The 16,331-nt window shown below is 40.6% G+C and overlaps 1 protein-coding gene across 1 annotated transcript in view; it reads right to left on the reverse strand.

The window, feature by feature from the left end:
- The window catches only part of LOC142203891 (E3 ubiquitin-protein ligase RNF213-like), a 335,709-nt gene that overhangs the window by 133,506 nt on the left and 185,872 nt on the right, over positions 1–16,331 (reverse strand). The window contains exons 3-8 of the mRNA XM_075274990.1: positions 14,715–14,885; positions 13,134–13,330; positions 11,096–11,373; positions 8,702–8,961; positions 6,837–7,010; positions 1,115–1,310 (exon numbers count right to left, since the gene is read on the reverse strand). Of these exons, the coding sequence (XP_075131091.1) occupies positions 1,115–1,310; positions 6,837–7,010; positions 8,702–8,961; positions 11,096–11,373; positions 13,134–13,330; positions 14,715–14,885 (1,276 nt within the window). The remainder of the gene's footprint in view (positions 1–1,114; positions 1,311–6,836; positions 7,011–8,701; positions 8,962–11,095; positions 11,374–13,133; positions 13,331–14,714; positions 14,886–16,331) is intronic.

The following is a 16,331-nucleotide window of genomic DNA, read 5'->3' on the forward strand; positions in this document are numbered from 1 at the left end:
AGCCAAGGACGCCCATCTAACAGTAAAATTGTGCTAAAATTAAAAGAAAAGATTATTTGGGAATGGTGAGGGCTAGGGAAAAAATTGCAATAGTATCAGTGAAGTGAAGCCAAATGAAGGATGCAAATAGTTGTAGTTGGTTGACATGGTGAAAGGTCCTCTTTAAAATAACAAATTCTACTAGGAATTCAGTAGAGAGTCTTAGCTCAAGTCCTCAGTCTTAGGCTGCATTCACACGGAGTAAACGCTGGCGTTTTTTGTGTGTTTTTTGCACATAGCGCCGCGTTTACGCCGCGTAGCGTCGCGTTAACGCCGCGTATACGCCGCGTTAACGCCGGGCAACGCCACCGTTAAATAGCGCGGCGTTAACGCGGCGCTATGTGCAAAAAACACACAAAAAACGCCAGCGTTTACTCCGTGTGAATGCAGCCTTACCTAGTTATTTTCTGAATCACTTACATGGAGTATAATGACAGCAAGGTGGTAATGCTTTGAACAGAACATCACTACTCAACCATTGATTTGCTGCAACAGTCACAAGCAGACCAAAAGGTATTCAGAGTATGCAAAATTTATTTTAAGCTTTTGGAACACACTTTTGACGAAATGCAAAACATGATTTTTTTTAATTTTTAAAAGGAACCTGACGATTTAGGACACTAAACCAGATTAGTAAACCCTGTAATAAAGCCATCAGCGTCCGCAATAGAAATAAAAAAAGCTTTATACTCCCCTGCTGCTATACTCCTCACACTGGCACACAGGAGTACACCTCGACTTCAGTGCGCATGTAACCCCCCCTACCGCCCGTACCTACGGCACTTGTGCAGTGAAGCCAGGGTGTACATCCTCGGCTCAACTATAGAGCTGAACAGGCACGGGGAGCACCAGAGAAAAGGTTAAAGGTTTTTTTTTTTTTTTTTTTTTTTAAATTGCAGACACTAATGGCTTGAAAACAGGGCGATTTGGGAGTCCAAACCCCAGGATTCTAAGGACCTGTTAATGGTTCAGTGTCCCAAATCAACCTGACGGGTTCTTTTTAATTAGACAGTAATGCTGTGAAATTCAGTTAATAATGACTGCTAATTTACATAATGGTGTAATATCTACTAACCTCTTTTTGGTAATAGTTAACACCAAGAATTTTGTAGTAACAAGCTTTGAGAACACCCACGATTGGTACTGGAAATTCATCTAAAAATTTCACCATCTCTTCAAGTGGTACCAAACATAGCCATGACTGGATAACCATTGGGTGTGACTGAAGCAAATATTTCTTTTTAATCATTTTTTCAAGAACATAACGGGAACTTAAAAAAGAAAAAAAGTTTATATTAATCAAAGTAGCTCCAAACTGGTGCTTTACTAACATTACAGTTACACAAAAATTCACAGTCTTAAAAGTCACTAGTGCACAACACTGTTGCTTCTACTTCAGTTATTCCTAAAGGGAAACGGCAGCGTTCTTGTAGGTGTAATTGACATGATTTACAAAATGACTATGTTTTATTTAAATTGCGGCATGTCAGCTGCAGATATTTTCCTGCAATGTGTGAACAGAATTAGCCATAATTCCATTCAATTTACAGGTGTTATAAAATGTTACTGCTCCACTAATTCTGGCACAGTTGAAATTCTAGCCCCCACCATTCCTGAGCAACAAGCAGAGCAAGGGAGAGTTCACAAGGAGTAACGTGCCGCAAAATCACGGCCGCAAAATAGCGCCGCGTATAAGATCCCGGCTCCCATTGAAATCAATGAGGCGGGGCGGGGCCGAGAAGAGCGAGCGTCGTTAGCAGGCAGGTAGAGGACCTGCTCTCTGCCTGAGCGTGAGGGGCAGCCGCTGGAGCAGTGCTGCGTCCACAGGGCCGCCCCAATCCACCGCTCGGTGACGGGGACGCTAAGCCAGTCCAGGACAGCTTGTCAGCAAAAATGCCGCCCTCCCCCGGGGCCCCGGCATAGCGCCGCCTGAAGCGGTCGCTTCAAGTCGCTTCAAGGGAGGTGTGGTGCTGGGCAGGGGTGTGACACAGAGCTGCCAGTGTCAGAGCTGAGAATTACACCCCTTCTCTGATCTTCTCTTTTTGTTTTTTTAACAACTGTTTTGCTTGTTTGTCATCTTTTGGGTATTAAACTGTTAAATGTAAATGTACTTTGTGTTTGCACTATGAACCCATTACCCTTTTTTTTTTTTTTTTTTTTTTTTTTTTTTATGTAGATTGTGAGCCCCACATAGAGCTCACAATGTACATTTTTTTCCCCTATCAGTATGTCTTTTTGGAATATGGGATGGAAATCCATGCAAACACGGGGAGAACATACAAACTCCATGCAGATGATTTTTTGCTCTTGGCAGTATTTGAACAACAGGACCCAGCGCTGCAAGGCTGCCGTGCTAACCACTGAGCCACAGTGTGGCCCCACCTTTTTTGTTTCTGACTTTTGGAGAGACGTTTGCATATGTGGGTGTGGTTTCTCCTGGGCCACATTTAGTGGTGGTGGCAGTGTGTATTTGGGGTCTGTGGACTGTGTTGTGGTGTAATTTATGCTCAGTTTAGCAGCCTGATTGAAGGGTGAGTGCAAGATTGAGTGACTGGAGGGAAGTGAGCGCTGACAGATGCACCCATGTCACACTCTAGGATCATCCATATGTGACACTATCTGACTATCTGTGACTAAGCATCTTCAGTCATTGTAAACTAATTGTTCCCAAAACTGTCATTGCTACCGAATCCGTGGTACCTAGATTTTATTTCCATTAAGGGTCAGCATCATTTAGACTTAGAAGATCAATATGAACGTGTAGTGTTATCCTTAAAAACACATATCCCTAGTGTAATCCCTAGTTTGTTTTTTTTGTTTTTTTTTTGGCGCCGCCCCCTGAGAGGCTGGCTGCCTTTGATGCAGTGCTCCAAGCTGGGAGCAAACTTTTTCTTTCCTTTTTCACTCTTTTTCTCTATATCTTCAAGAATCCGGTAACCAAGCAATCTAGCACTATGAATTTAGCAACTATAAATCGAATGGAAGACCCTGTGGAGTTTTTTGTTCCTTTTGTTTCCATTGTAAAGCATGGACTCAAGACCTGGTTCAGCTGGTTTCCACATGTGCCTGTTACCATCCCCCCAGCTAGGACAGCATGGCTCAACATGCGGCATGGAAGAGAAACCTACATGGAAATGCGGACTTCTTCGTTCAAGGAGATGATTTCTGGCGTCAATTGCTGACGTGTGAAGATGCTACAGCTGACTGGTATTTCTTTCTATTACTGTGGACACGTGGGACACTGTTACAAACTGGGAACCTACCATCACCCACCTACCCCAGGAGTTATGGAAGCTTGGCAAGAGAGCAGCACCATGTATACCTGAATGGTCTCTGACTTCCTAGGGGCAGTAGAACACTGTGGTAAGGAGGAGGAGGAGGGCTTGTGATGAAGGACATTTGGGGCATTTTTTGTGGTTAAAAGGACAATAGTGCTGATGCAAGATACCGAACTATCAGCTGTGAGCAGGAGATCTCACCACCTACCAAAGGAACTGCCACATGTTATCATGATAGCTGCTTATGTCCCCCACCTCTGCAAAAAATTTCTGCTTGTTATATCCACATGCTGTGACCCCCCTCCTCGTGTCCTACAACCAAGTCGGCTGTATTATTATTATTATTATTATTATAATAATTATTATTATTAACATCAATCTGCACAGAGAACTAAATGATCCTGCAGTATGTCTGTGTTTCTTTCTTTTTTAGTTGCTATGATTCCTAGGATTTCTCTATCTGCCATGTGCTACTATGTGTTTCTCTCTTGTTATATACTACTGTACCATCTATGAAACTGTATCACTGAAATTTCCCCATTGTGGGACTATTAAAGGAATATCTTATCTCTTATCTTAACCTCAGCATCAATCGCTGTTAATAGTGTTCTTTTAGCACCACAGAATTTTTACTTATTTTGAATACAGTAAAAAAATGTATATTTTAGGCACTTGATTCATATATATATATATATATATATATATATATATATATATATATATATATATATATATATCTGGTGTCTGCAAAGTCCAGAGAATTCTTACTTAAATAGTCATAGGGTGTATGAAATTCATACATTCTTTGCACGTCTATGTCTGTGCAAATATGTCAGAAATGTAGGAATGCAGACATTTTTTTTCTTTGCAAATGTGGTGAACGTGTAAAATATACAGCTCAGAGTTACATATTGTTCAACCAAAACCAACATAAGTTTAGAATACAGATCTATGAACTTTGTAAAAATGTACCATAGTTTATACTTTTGACCATCTTAATGCAACAAAATGTAATTCAGAAATTGCACAAAAATATATATAAAGATATCCTAACAAAAATACCACACATACTGTATATTCAAGAACAAGGGGTTATCCAGCAAAATGATGCTGAACTGTGCTTCCTATTGTCAGGAAGTGACCTGATATCAGTCAGTCATATGGCCATGCTACTGCTCAACCCCATTCATCTGAATTTGCATGTCCGTATATCGTCAGCATAATAATCCTGGATAACATTATAATAAAATGTACCTTAACCTCCCTTCCCCATACAACTGTAACCAAAATGTAATATTGTCAGTCCTTAAACCTAATCTACCGTATGACCACTAATGAGTCTTTTGGGAATGAAAGTTCACATATAACACTGCTGGCGTCTTTAGATATGTGTAAAGGAGCAGCATCACTATCAGAGACTATGATCCTGCTTCTGTACTCTTCTTACATGCAGCATCCCTGCACAGAAATGAGCAACTTTGATTTCCTGCAGCTTTCTACCTCAAATGTGTGCTATGTGTTGAAAATGACTGCATAAGCTAATGTTAGACTCTGGGCCGGAGCCTCTGCTGCGCTTCACAGAAGCTGCCAGCCTGCTCTGTCTTCTACGCCGGGTCTGGCGTTTCTGGTCCCTGGAGGGGAGAGGGCCGGAATCTCGGCTATAGTCTGTGGGGGAATCCGGTCTCCTGCTGGGACCGGAATGATACTTCCAGGGTCGGGGGGTCAGTCACGGGCATCAGGCTATTTGGGCCTCATTCTGGCCCCGGCCTACTGCTGGTTATTCAGTTCCACTGAGATCAGCTCACCCTTGCGCCTTTGTCCATACCTGTCCTGCATCTCCTGCCTCCTACTGTGTTTCTGTGTTTTGGCCTCTGTGTATGACCCTGCTTGCCTCCTAGACCACCTCTCCTTGACCTTTGATTCGGATACCTCATGACCTCCAGTGGATGACCCGGCTCTTCTGACTACTGTTCTGCTTCACCCTCTGTTGCCTTCGTGACCTTCTGTGTACCAACCCGGGTTGTTTGACTATGTTCTTACTACCCCTGCATTCTGTGTGATCTCCTGTGTACCGACTCGGCCTGTACGACTTTCCTGTGGTGCTTCCGCCATCCCCTGGCGATCATCCGTACTACACTCCACCATGCTGCCCAGCTTCTCCTGTTTCTTCACCCACTTAAGTGATTTTTGGGTTTTCTTGTTCCACTGCAACTTGGGGTGCACTGTGTGTGTGACGCTCTTTGGGCAACTGCAGTTCTGGGTCCCAGAATTTACCAAGTCCAACTCCACCAGGAGCTCTGGCAAAGACCACTGGGGCCTTGTTCCACTCCGGTTTGGAGAGCGTTGGACACTGTGTTGTTTTGCCTCGATGTGTGGGGGCTTCTGGTTAACCGGAGCTAACTGTCGATTATTATTGCACTAGGTTCCTAACAGCTAAATTTTGGAGTCACTGTATAGTCACAATTTTTGAGTTGTAATCTTTGTTAGATGTCACAAATTACATACAGATGAGCCCATCTTTACCTTGACTCAGATTTGGTTAAGGACAACAATTTCTTATGAAGCCAATTAATGGTTTTGTCATTTTGTTGTTACGTGCTGGCAAAACCATTAAAGGCATATTCCCATCTCAAGGATCCTAAACAGACTTTTAACTTAAGCTAACTGAAGTGTTCTACTTTGCTTTATCCATTCCACCTCACTATTTACACCTGGTTTCCTAGGTTAAAGTCCTGTTAAAAAGATTGGGATGATGGCTCATTCTCTGCTCTCTTCTCTCCCTTTTTCTGCATACGTCTTTTAGTTTTGAACTCTGGTAAGGGCTAAATAAGTTTCTTGAGCAGCTGTTGTCTGGGTACATAAATTCAGAGATAACTATACTATCTAAAGCAGGCAGCTTTACTGAACAGCTGAAATACTGAGATGAGAAAACCCTTTTAAATCATACCTAAAGTTTTGATTTTCTGTGAGCATTTTTTACATTAATACATATTACAATATACTTTATTAAGTTTTGGCTCCTTTCTGTGAAATCCTGTGTTGAAATCCACTTTGTTTCCCTGTTTATAGTTTATGTATAGTTCAGAAAAGCTGAGTCTGGGGAGGGTCATTATCAACAGATATATCTTGGGTACTTTATAAAAGGAACAGGGATTTGGTGTCATATGAAAGATGAGATTTTCCACCTTCGTATGATATCTAGACATCACCAGTTGAAAGCACAGTCCGATTAGCATATTTATACTCTCAATCCCTACTGTGTTTTCAACTGGTAATATCTCCGGACATAATACAGATAGAACTAGGTGTCATATGAAAGATGAGCATTTAATTTTTCACTGATCTATGTTATAAAAATTTGATAATTTGATATATTACTATGTTTATTATTGTAACAAACTCTGCCTGAAAATCAAAATTTATTTAAAAGTTTACATACACTTTAAAAGGCTTCAATTCACAAGACAACCACTGACGGTAAATCACATATTCAATACACTTGAAAATTAGCAAAAATACCTTTTAAAATAAGCTAGGCCTTCAAGACCTGCCCAGACATCTTCTTGATTTGGCATTGATGTCTCAGTGTGGGAACCATGAAAAAACGTATGCAGGACTGGTAGGATCCATACCCATTGCTCGACATTGTCATCTATACAAAGCTGGCAAAGCCGCATCAATGAGTCATGCATTCTGTAACACAAAAAGTAAAAGAGAGTGCAGCAATATGAATATAATGTAGGCACACTGGAAAAAGAATAAACTATCTGAAATATAAATCCAGCAGTTGTTCATCTCTCTGGTTCTTGGGAATTTTTTACTTTTACAACAAAAACTGAAAAATGTCAAGTTGATGTAGTTTGTCATTTCACTGGAATCCAATTGATCACTTTTATCATCTACATCACTCTTCTTCCTCACTGGTTGATAAATCCTCTAATGTAATTAAATACAAAACAATTGGCTTTCTGAAATAGTCTTCACATCTAGAAAAGGTGATGGTGATTTAAGGGTATGTTCAGGCAGAGTTTTTTTGCAGGCAGATTTTGACGCGGAACCCACCACAAAATGCGCTCGCTTTTTTTCCCGTTAGCTAGTAGCGGAAAAAAGGAGTGACATATCTTTGCTGCAGATTCCTCATCTGAGTCAGCCGTGGTGTCCGCGGCTCGAGACACGCTCCTGTTTAGGCCCCTTCATTTGGGCCTAATCAGGAGCAGGATGCTGCGATGGAATGCCGATGCACTGCATTAACATCCTGTCTCAGCTAGCCATGCTAAAAAATCAGACAACGGAAGATTTTTCTGCCGTGTGAACGAGCCCTTACAATGCACAAAAGATTTCAAGCAGAGATCACAAATGGTGCTTGACTCAGAGTCTTTGGGCCACCACATAAAATAATTCTGAGGGCTCACCTTCAAACACCCCCTATAAGATACCATAGTACCCTTCAAAGGTGTCATCTGTTGGACCATTATTGTGTTAGAACGAGGACCCAATTAAGGATCTACTGGTGCTCTGGTAGGCCAGTTCGAAAGAGATCACTAAAAGAGAAAGCTAAATGATCCTGAAGTCTTCTTTTCTTTTAGCAGCTATGATTCCTAGTATTTTTCTCCTATCTGCTATCCATAGCCTATGTGTGTCTCCTTCTGTAATATATTACTTCTCATTATCCTGTATTTGTATTATCATGCTGCTGTAACACACTGAAATTTCCCTATGGTGGGACTATTAAGGGATTATCTTATCACTAAAGATGCACACTAGGCTAGGTTCACACAGCTGCTATGTGGTGAGTTGCTTTAATCTATCAGAATAATGGACTGAAAAAGTGATAAACCTTCGCAGCTATACACTTGTGTAGGTTTATATCTATCTGCACATACTACTGGAGGAGGTACTTCATTTATGATAAGGTGTTCCCTCTTGTCAAAAATTAGGCACATCCTCCCATGGTGCAGGGAATATCAAGACCTATCTATAAATGTCTCCCTTAATAAATCTTTAAATTCCAGCAACATTCGCTAAATGAGTCACTCTGATGAATATGATCATTAAGTGGCTACAGAGTCTAAGGTTTCACAGTGTAACAAACAATATTAGTAACGTTAGATTCACATTAGTGTCAGGGACCCCAACAATGGACAGCCAGACCTCTAAAAGCAGTGGACATCAGAAAACCCATCTGACTATAATGGGGTCAGCCAGCTGTCTGCCATTTTCATACTTAACGCGGCAGAGAGAAAAGTTTTCTGGCCTAGGACTTTTCTCTCCATCGAGAGAACCCAATCTAAATGTGGGACTATGTTTTGCAGTAACTGGCGATTCGTTACAGCTTATACACAAGGAAAGAAACAACACTAGTTTAAGAAATGCAGGAAACTTGCCCTGGATTGTTGGAGAATAGTGTCTTTGCATTCTGTAGTTCATCAATCAGCTCTTCTCTTGGCTTCTCATCCAAGCACAGAACACAACAGATTTTTGTTAAATTTTCTTTACCAACGGGAATGTTAAGTGTCTGAACAATCGAGAGGCAAATCATTCCTGCTATTATTCTGTTCAGTTTCACCTCTGCTTCCTGCTGTTTATTCTTATTAATGAAGGGGTCACAAATTTTATTTAGAAAATTCATCATCAGATTTTGCACCTATGTGACAGAAATCATTGTCAATATCTTCAAACCTTACACATTCTCTGAACAATTCAAAGTAAATATAAGGGATCAGAGCCATGTTCCTCTGCTAAATATGAACATTATGGTGGCCTTTAGTTGATGTTCGACGGTGTACAGTAAAGATAGTTTTATAGTAATATCAATTAATTTAACCCAATCATCTCCTGGACAACTGCACACCTTCTCATTGGCTTTTCTGATCCTAACTCCTTCTACATGTTATCAAAAATATTAATAATTAAATAAAATAAAAAGAAAGCTATATGGCAACTACAGAAAACTAAAGGAGAGGCCACGCATTGCAGAAAAGCTGTGTTAGTCTTGACTCAAAAAATTGGGGTCCATTTACACTGTATTTACCATATGAGCTGGGAAAGCTCCTGACACGTACAATAAAAAGATTCAAGGCTACTATAATACCAATGGAGACCAAAGTAGCACTCTATTTACTCTCACCTAGTGGTATAAACCACTAGACTGTTCTGTTTTTTATCCTCCAAGTAATTGTAATAATTTTATATGGTGGTCTCAGTTAAAATTTTAAAAATATACCTTTCTGTTTTTCAGCATACCATGTTTCTCCGAAATTAAGACTTACCCCGAAAACAAGCTCTAGCATGAGTTTTCAGAATTTTTGGAGCATACTTGAAATATATGCCCAACTCTATGGCCAGAAACGCCACAATTTGCCCGCGGAGAAAACTGCAGTGTTTTACAGTACTTGCAAAGTGGATGCGAATCCTATCCACACTTTGCGGAAAAAAATCGCAGCATGTCAGTTATATCTATGGAAACGCCAGCGGCTTCCCTGTAGATATAATTGTAACAGAAAGTCTGTGAAGAAAAATTCAGTGAACTTTTTGTTCAAATCACTGCGGGAAGAACCACAATGCGTTCATGCCGTGGTTGTTGCTGCAGCGCTTTAGCGCTGCGTTTCTGGCCCGTGGAGCCTTAGTCTAAAAGTAAGCCCAAGTTACAATTCATTAAAAAAAAAAGTGTCCAGGCAGCTATACTTGTAAAAAAGTAAATAGAATACAGCAGAACAGATACAGTAGACCCTTCATCAAGGAAAGCGGACACCCCAAAAGAAAGCAGACACCCCCCAAAAGAATTGAACATTGACTTTAAGTGAGCAATCTGTACAAGATGACACTAGTGAGAGAGTTCTCCACAACAATAAGGGTTGACTTCTGCTAGTGCTGGGCTCTCACAAAGATTAGGTAGACCTAATGGCATCACTCTGTTGTGGCTGCTTCTGTTCACCAGAGGCAGCTGACTGCTACACTTGGCTGCAGTGGAACGCTGACTCAATGACAAGGGACATGACAGTGACAGGCCTTTGACAGGAGTGACACAGATCTGTATGTGAGAACCCATCCACCATTAGCACTTGCCAACGCTAAATTGTTTTGGGTATAATGGGTCTGGTGAGTGGATTGTTGTTCAAGGAAAAAAATAAGACCCATCTTTTGGAGAAAAAAAAAAATAATATAAGACTCTCTTATTTTCGGAGAAACATGGTAGGTGTCTATGGGTACAACTCAGTTAAAGATATACAGCCAACCTTTCTGATGGAAAATCCTCAGATGGACCCTATTACGGTAAGTTCACACAGAGGAAAGTGGAGCGCAATCTGGCACGTATACACGTGCCGGCAGATGACGCGCTCAAAATGCTCCCATTCATTTCAATGGGAGTTAGGAGCGTATACGCCGCGTTATTTTGCAGCCGTTATTTTGCATCCGCAAAATAACACGGCGTATACGCTCCTAACTCCCACCAAAATGAATGGGAGCATTTTGAGTGCGTCATCTGCCGGCACGTGTGTACGTGCCAGATTGCGCTCCACTTTCCTCTGTATGAACTCCCCCTTAAGGGTGTGTAAAAAGTAGCTTATAAAGGTCTGCATCTTGAAAGAACAGTATAGTGGTTAATGGGAATATTCCTGATGGACTATTGACAGGGTTCTATATATTCTGACTACTCTGACAGCAGAAGAGAAGGAATACACTGTTTTCATTATTGTAATGGGCAAGCTTTATTTACAAAACAGTGTAAAATCCCCCCAAATACATATTGTTAATATTAATGACAATTATATGAATACCTTTTCTTCATCGTGCTTATGACCACACCATTGTATTGGTTTATCTGCAAACAAAAGACACTGTGTTGCCACGTAATGAAATTGCCAAAGTTGTTGAAAAAAGTTGGACAAATTGATCCCATCGCAGGTCTCAAGAATACTGAAAATGTTACTGAGCATGATTTCACTCGCCTTCCTCTTGTCATTACAGATGATTTTGTACTTATCTTTCCAGAATTTCACTTTATCTATAAAACTCTTATTCTCTTTAAGGCACACATCATCATACTGATGCCACTCTGCAAAGGAACAAACATTTCCAAGATTTAATACATTAGGAACAAAAATTTAAGTGGCTCAATTATTAATACCAACAACATATAGAAGAGTGCACAAAAAGACTGGTTAACCCAGAATATTTATTTTTATTTTTTTTTATTAGGCCACTTAGTTATCACTCCTGCCTTCTGACAGGGTGCTCCATCTTGCTGGAAAAAGCATTGAAAGGTTCTTAGACAAAGCCTTACACATGAATAGTCTCAAGATGCTTTACTGATAGTGTTCACTGTTTCTTCTAATTGCAGTATTAGTCATAATAGTATCAAAAGAAAAGAGATTACAGAATCACTCCATTAAAAACAAAAATAATCCCCCATTTGAAAATTATCCTTATTATGAAGCTATATGCTTCTATGCTCTTCTGATGCACGCTGCACCACCTATACAGAAGGTCAAAGTCACAATGTTAGACTCAACCTCTGTACATGGATGATAATGATCCCACTAAAGTAAAGCTTCTGAAATCTGTGACTGCAGCACTCCAGCGGGTCTGATATTAACTAAGGCTACATTCAAACAACCAAGGTGCAAATGGCCATGAAAAATACCCACTTTTCACAGCCATCTTGCACCAAGGAGCTTCTAGCAACATAACTACAATGCCCGTAGTCTCTCTCCTGGCATAAGGTGCCGGCCGGTAAATCTGCCTAAGGGTGAATTCACACTGAGTAAACGCTAGCTTATTCTGAACGTAAAACACGTTCAGAATAAGCGGCGTCTAAAGCAGCTCCATTCATTTCTATGGGAGCGGGGATACGAGCGCTCCCCATAGAAATGAATGGGCTGCTTCTTTCACTCCGTGCAGTCCCATTGAAGTGAATGGGGAGTGCCGGCGTATACGGCAAGCTCTGCTCATGCCGGAGCGTACACGCCGGCACTCCCCATTCACTTCAATGGGACTGCACGGAGTGAAAGAAGCAGCCCATTCATTTCTATGGGGAGCGCTCGTATGCCGGCTCCCATAGAGATGAATGGAGCTGCTTTAGACGCCGCTTATTCTGTATTTTGAGGCTGTATCCGCCTCAAAATTGTGACCAAAAAGACTGCTCCCATTGAAATAAATGGGAGCTGGTCAGTTCTTTTTTCTGGGAGCCGTTTGGTCGGCTCTCGGAAAAAAGAAGTGACATGCTCGTTCTTTCAGGCGGATTCGCCTCACGACATCCACCTGAAAACAATACCTCCCAATTAGGCCCATTCATTTGGGCCTAATCCGGAGCAGAGTGCGCGACTGGATGCTTGTGCACTGCACTAGCTTCCAGTCGCAGCTACCCGTATTTTGGACCGGAACCTGAGGCGGCCTCCGCCTCAGGTTCCGGTACAAAAAAAACCAGTGTGAACTTACCCTAACACGCAAACCAAGTTTCATGGCTGAAATCCAGTCGTGTGAAAGCGACCTTACAGTCTGTGTCAGGTTACCCTTATCAACACCTAAAATAATTAGGTTATAAAGAGAGCAGCTGTACTACAGGCTGTTTGTCATAGTGACCAACTGCCCCCACCCCCAAAAGCAGATTGATAGTAAATATATGACAGCTCTGCAAACTGCCACCCAGCTACCTGTCATATATTTACATTGAACAGGAAGAATCAAGAAATATAAGAAGGAGACAGGACCCTCCTTAAGTAAAACATTCTCGGCTAATCATAATAACAAAACATAAGAACGTATCCTATAAAATTTTAGTAATAATTAAATATAATGAAAACAAAATAATCTCACCTCCTTTAAAGGTACATTGTGATATAATAAAAAGACAACGATTGATAGGGGATTTTTCTTCTGTTTCAGTGTAAATGTACTCATATTCTTCATGCCCATTACGTAGAACAACATACTTGTATGGAATGTATTTATCCATATTGTCCTTGGAGACGTGAGCATGTCCTTCATACAATAATCCAAAATCCTTGATTTCTCTAAAATAAAATTAAATAAAAAAGGATTCATTTGTTTAGGAAAGTCCGTTTTTATACTTTTTCAGGATAATATTCCCTAAACAAAAAATTCAGTCCATGAGGACTCCAATGAGGCAAAATTCACAGTGTAGTTTTACTTTGCCATTTTAAAATAAAAGAAAAACTGCACAAAACTGTGTGAGCCTGGCCTTAAAGACCATTCACTACCTCCGCCAGCTCCAGTTTGGATCATCTTTTAAATAAACCTATTAGTGAAAGAAACTGAAATGTGTAAATTTCACTAAAAAGTCACTAGGGTAAGCTGGGTTTTCAAGGGGTTAACAGGCTTCTCACTTATTCTGGCAGTTGCTATTTTTTATTTGTAGCCCCACTGCTCCCTGTTTGCTTGGATTTCCTCCCCTTCCTTGAGCTTGAGGACTGGGTTTTTTTCCCCCACTTGGAATTCAGTCTGGCTGAATATAGAGTATCTGCAGTGCTCCTATTAACCCCTTCCCGACGGAACAGGAGCACTGCAGATCCCCTATATTCAGTAGACTGGGAACTTTCAGACTCAGGGATACCTAATGTGTATGTGTTTCTACTTTTATATGTATTCTAGGGAAAGAAGTGATTTAGAACTTTTATTTATTTTATTTTTTTAAAGCTTCTTTTTTTCACTATTTTATGGGATATTCTATACATTACTATTGCGGCTGGTCATAGACAGCAGCTTGACTAGAGTATAAGTTGGGCGGGGCTTCTTCAGCACAGAAACTGGAGAAAAACAAAACAAAAGTACATTGTGATCCCCATATGGGGCTCACAATCTACATTAAAGAAACAAAAAAAAAAAAGTACTCCGTGTGTCATCAGAGTGCCATCCTGTGTATATTTGCGGACAATCAGCACTGATGATGAAGACACACTGATAACACCGTCTGCAAAACAGGAACACTGATTACTAGCTGGAGGACTGCAAAATACACAGTCGTCTGCAACTGGGCTTAAATTAACACTACAACAATGAAAGAAGTGTGATTTCTATGGCATACATCATCAAATGATTAAAGATTTGTCATCTGGGGAACAGGATGTGGGGGAGGGGGGTCCTGGTTTGGATTGTTTTGTAATATATACCTGAAAATTGAAAACTATCTGGCTCAAAAAAATTTTGTTGCCAGAATTCTTTTGATGGATTTCACCTTCCCAATACTTTCTCTTCTCTCCCATACCGGACTGGACACATGCACCGCTCGGCGCGTTTGAAGATGTCAAGTGATCAGATGACAGCTATCTGAATTATAGATCCAGCATAAACGTGACTTATGTGTGCTTTCCGTAAGTGCAAAAAGGCAAATGTATAGACCCACAATATCATAACTGGAAATTTAACTATGTTACTTACTTTAAGCAGTACATTTCACAAACGGCACTTTTCCAAGGTGTATATCCGTTCATATTTCCAGCTCTAACTATCACTCTAACACTTTTATCATCTTCATTCACTTTGAGACCAAAATCCTTAGATATAATAACATGAAAGTAGATTGTGATTTGATTTTTAAAATCCCGTTCCCTGCAGAAAAAATTAATGAAAGTTAGACAAATTAATAATCTGCAGATTGAGAGAGTGTTCGAGGCAGCAGGTTAATAATTCATGTATGAAAGTAGTAATATTATTATTAACTTTTGGTAAAACTCACCAAAACTGAAAAGTAACAAGAACAGTAGCCATTTTATTCATTGAAGCATACTCTCATTTAGGCCAGGGACCACAGGCTGGAAATCCAGCGATTTGCCCGTGGCGTTTTACAATAAATGCAAAGTGGATGGGATTCTTGTTCCCGCCGCTGGTTTTCCTGTAGCGCTTTATAGCTGCGGGTCGTGCCGTGGGGCCTTAAGCAGTATTTTGTTAACCACCTTTATATTTGGACTAAAAGACACACTTCTTACTCTAGGTTCACTGTGGTTAACCGCTGGGTTTCCGTCCGAAAAATGCCAAATCATTTATTATATGGCAATCTGCTCTGCTTGTTTAACAGACTGAATAAATGCTGAAACGCTACATTGCTGGAATGCACACTTGTAGGGTGAAACCAAAGCCACATGGTACCATGAGGCCCAATTAACACGGGAGAATCCATGCTGGAAAATCCAGGCGATACATTGACAAGATTTTCCAGCGCGAACCCAGTCAGGAACTCGGGGTTCCTTGCATCATATCGATCTATACTAGGAGTTCCTGCCTGCCAGAGGCTTCACGGTCAGCATTGCATAGTATGAACAGAAAAGCTGCAAGGAGTCAGAGACTTCGAATACCATAGATCACTATGATTCAAAGAATCCCGGGCTCCTGACTGTGTTTGTGCTGGTAAATCTGGTCAATATACAAACTAGATTTTCTTGCACATGGGGCCTTAGTTTGCTGTTCATGCTGATACGAGAAGTCTAGGCTCTTTATCAATCTCTCTTCACACAGAAAAAGGCATCAGCCTCGTCTTGTCAGATGATACAATGAGATTATATATATATATATATATATATATATATATATATATCCCCTACATACTCGAGTATAAGCCGACCCGAATATAAGCCGAGGCCCCTAACTTTACCACAAAAAACTGGGAAAACTTATTGACTCAAGTATAAGCCTAGGGGGGAAAATGCAGCATCTAATTAAAATGGTTGGAGTTTTTGGGTGCTGGGAAAGGGGAGGGGGTGTTTTGGTTGTCTGTCTTCCCCTTCCCTGAGCTTGAGGACTGGGTTTTTTCCCCACTTGGAATTCAGCCTGGCTGAATATAGGGTATCTGCAGTGCTCCTATTAACACCTTCCCGACGGAATAGGAGCACTGCAGATACCCTATATTCAGTAGACTGGGCACTTTCAGACTCAGGGATACCTAATGTGTATGTGTTTCTACTTTTATATGTATTCTAGGGAAAGGAGTGATTTAGAATTTTTATTTATTTTTATTATTTTTTTTTTTAAAGCTTTTTTTTCACTATTTTATGGGCTATT

Source organism: Leptodactylus fuscus, chromosome 5 (assembly GCF_031893055.1).
Source record: "Leptodactylus fuscus isolate aLepFus1 chromosome 5, aLepFus1.hap2, whole genome shotgun sequence".
In the NCBI taxonomy this organism is placed as follows: domain Eukaryota; kingdom Metazoa; phylum Chordata; class Amphibia; order Anura; family Leptodactylidae; genus Leptodactylus; species Leptodactylus fuscus.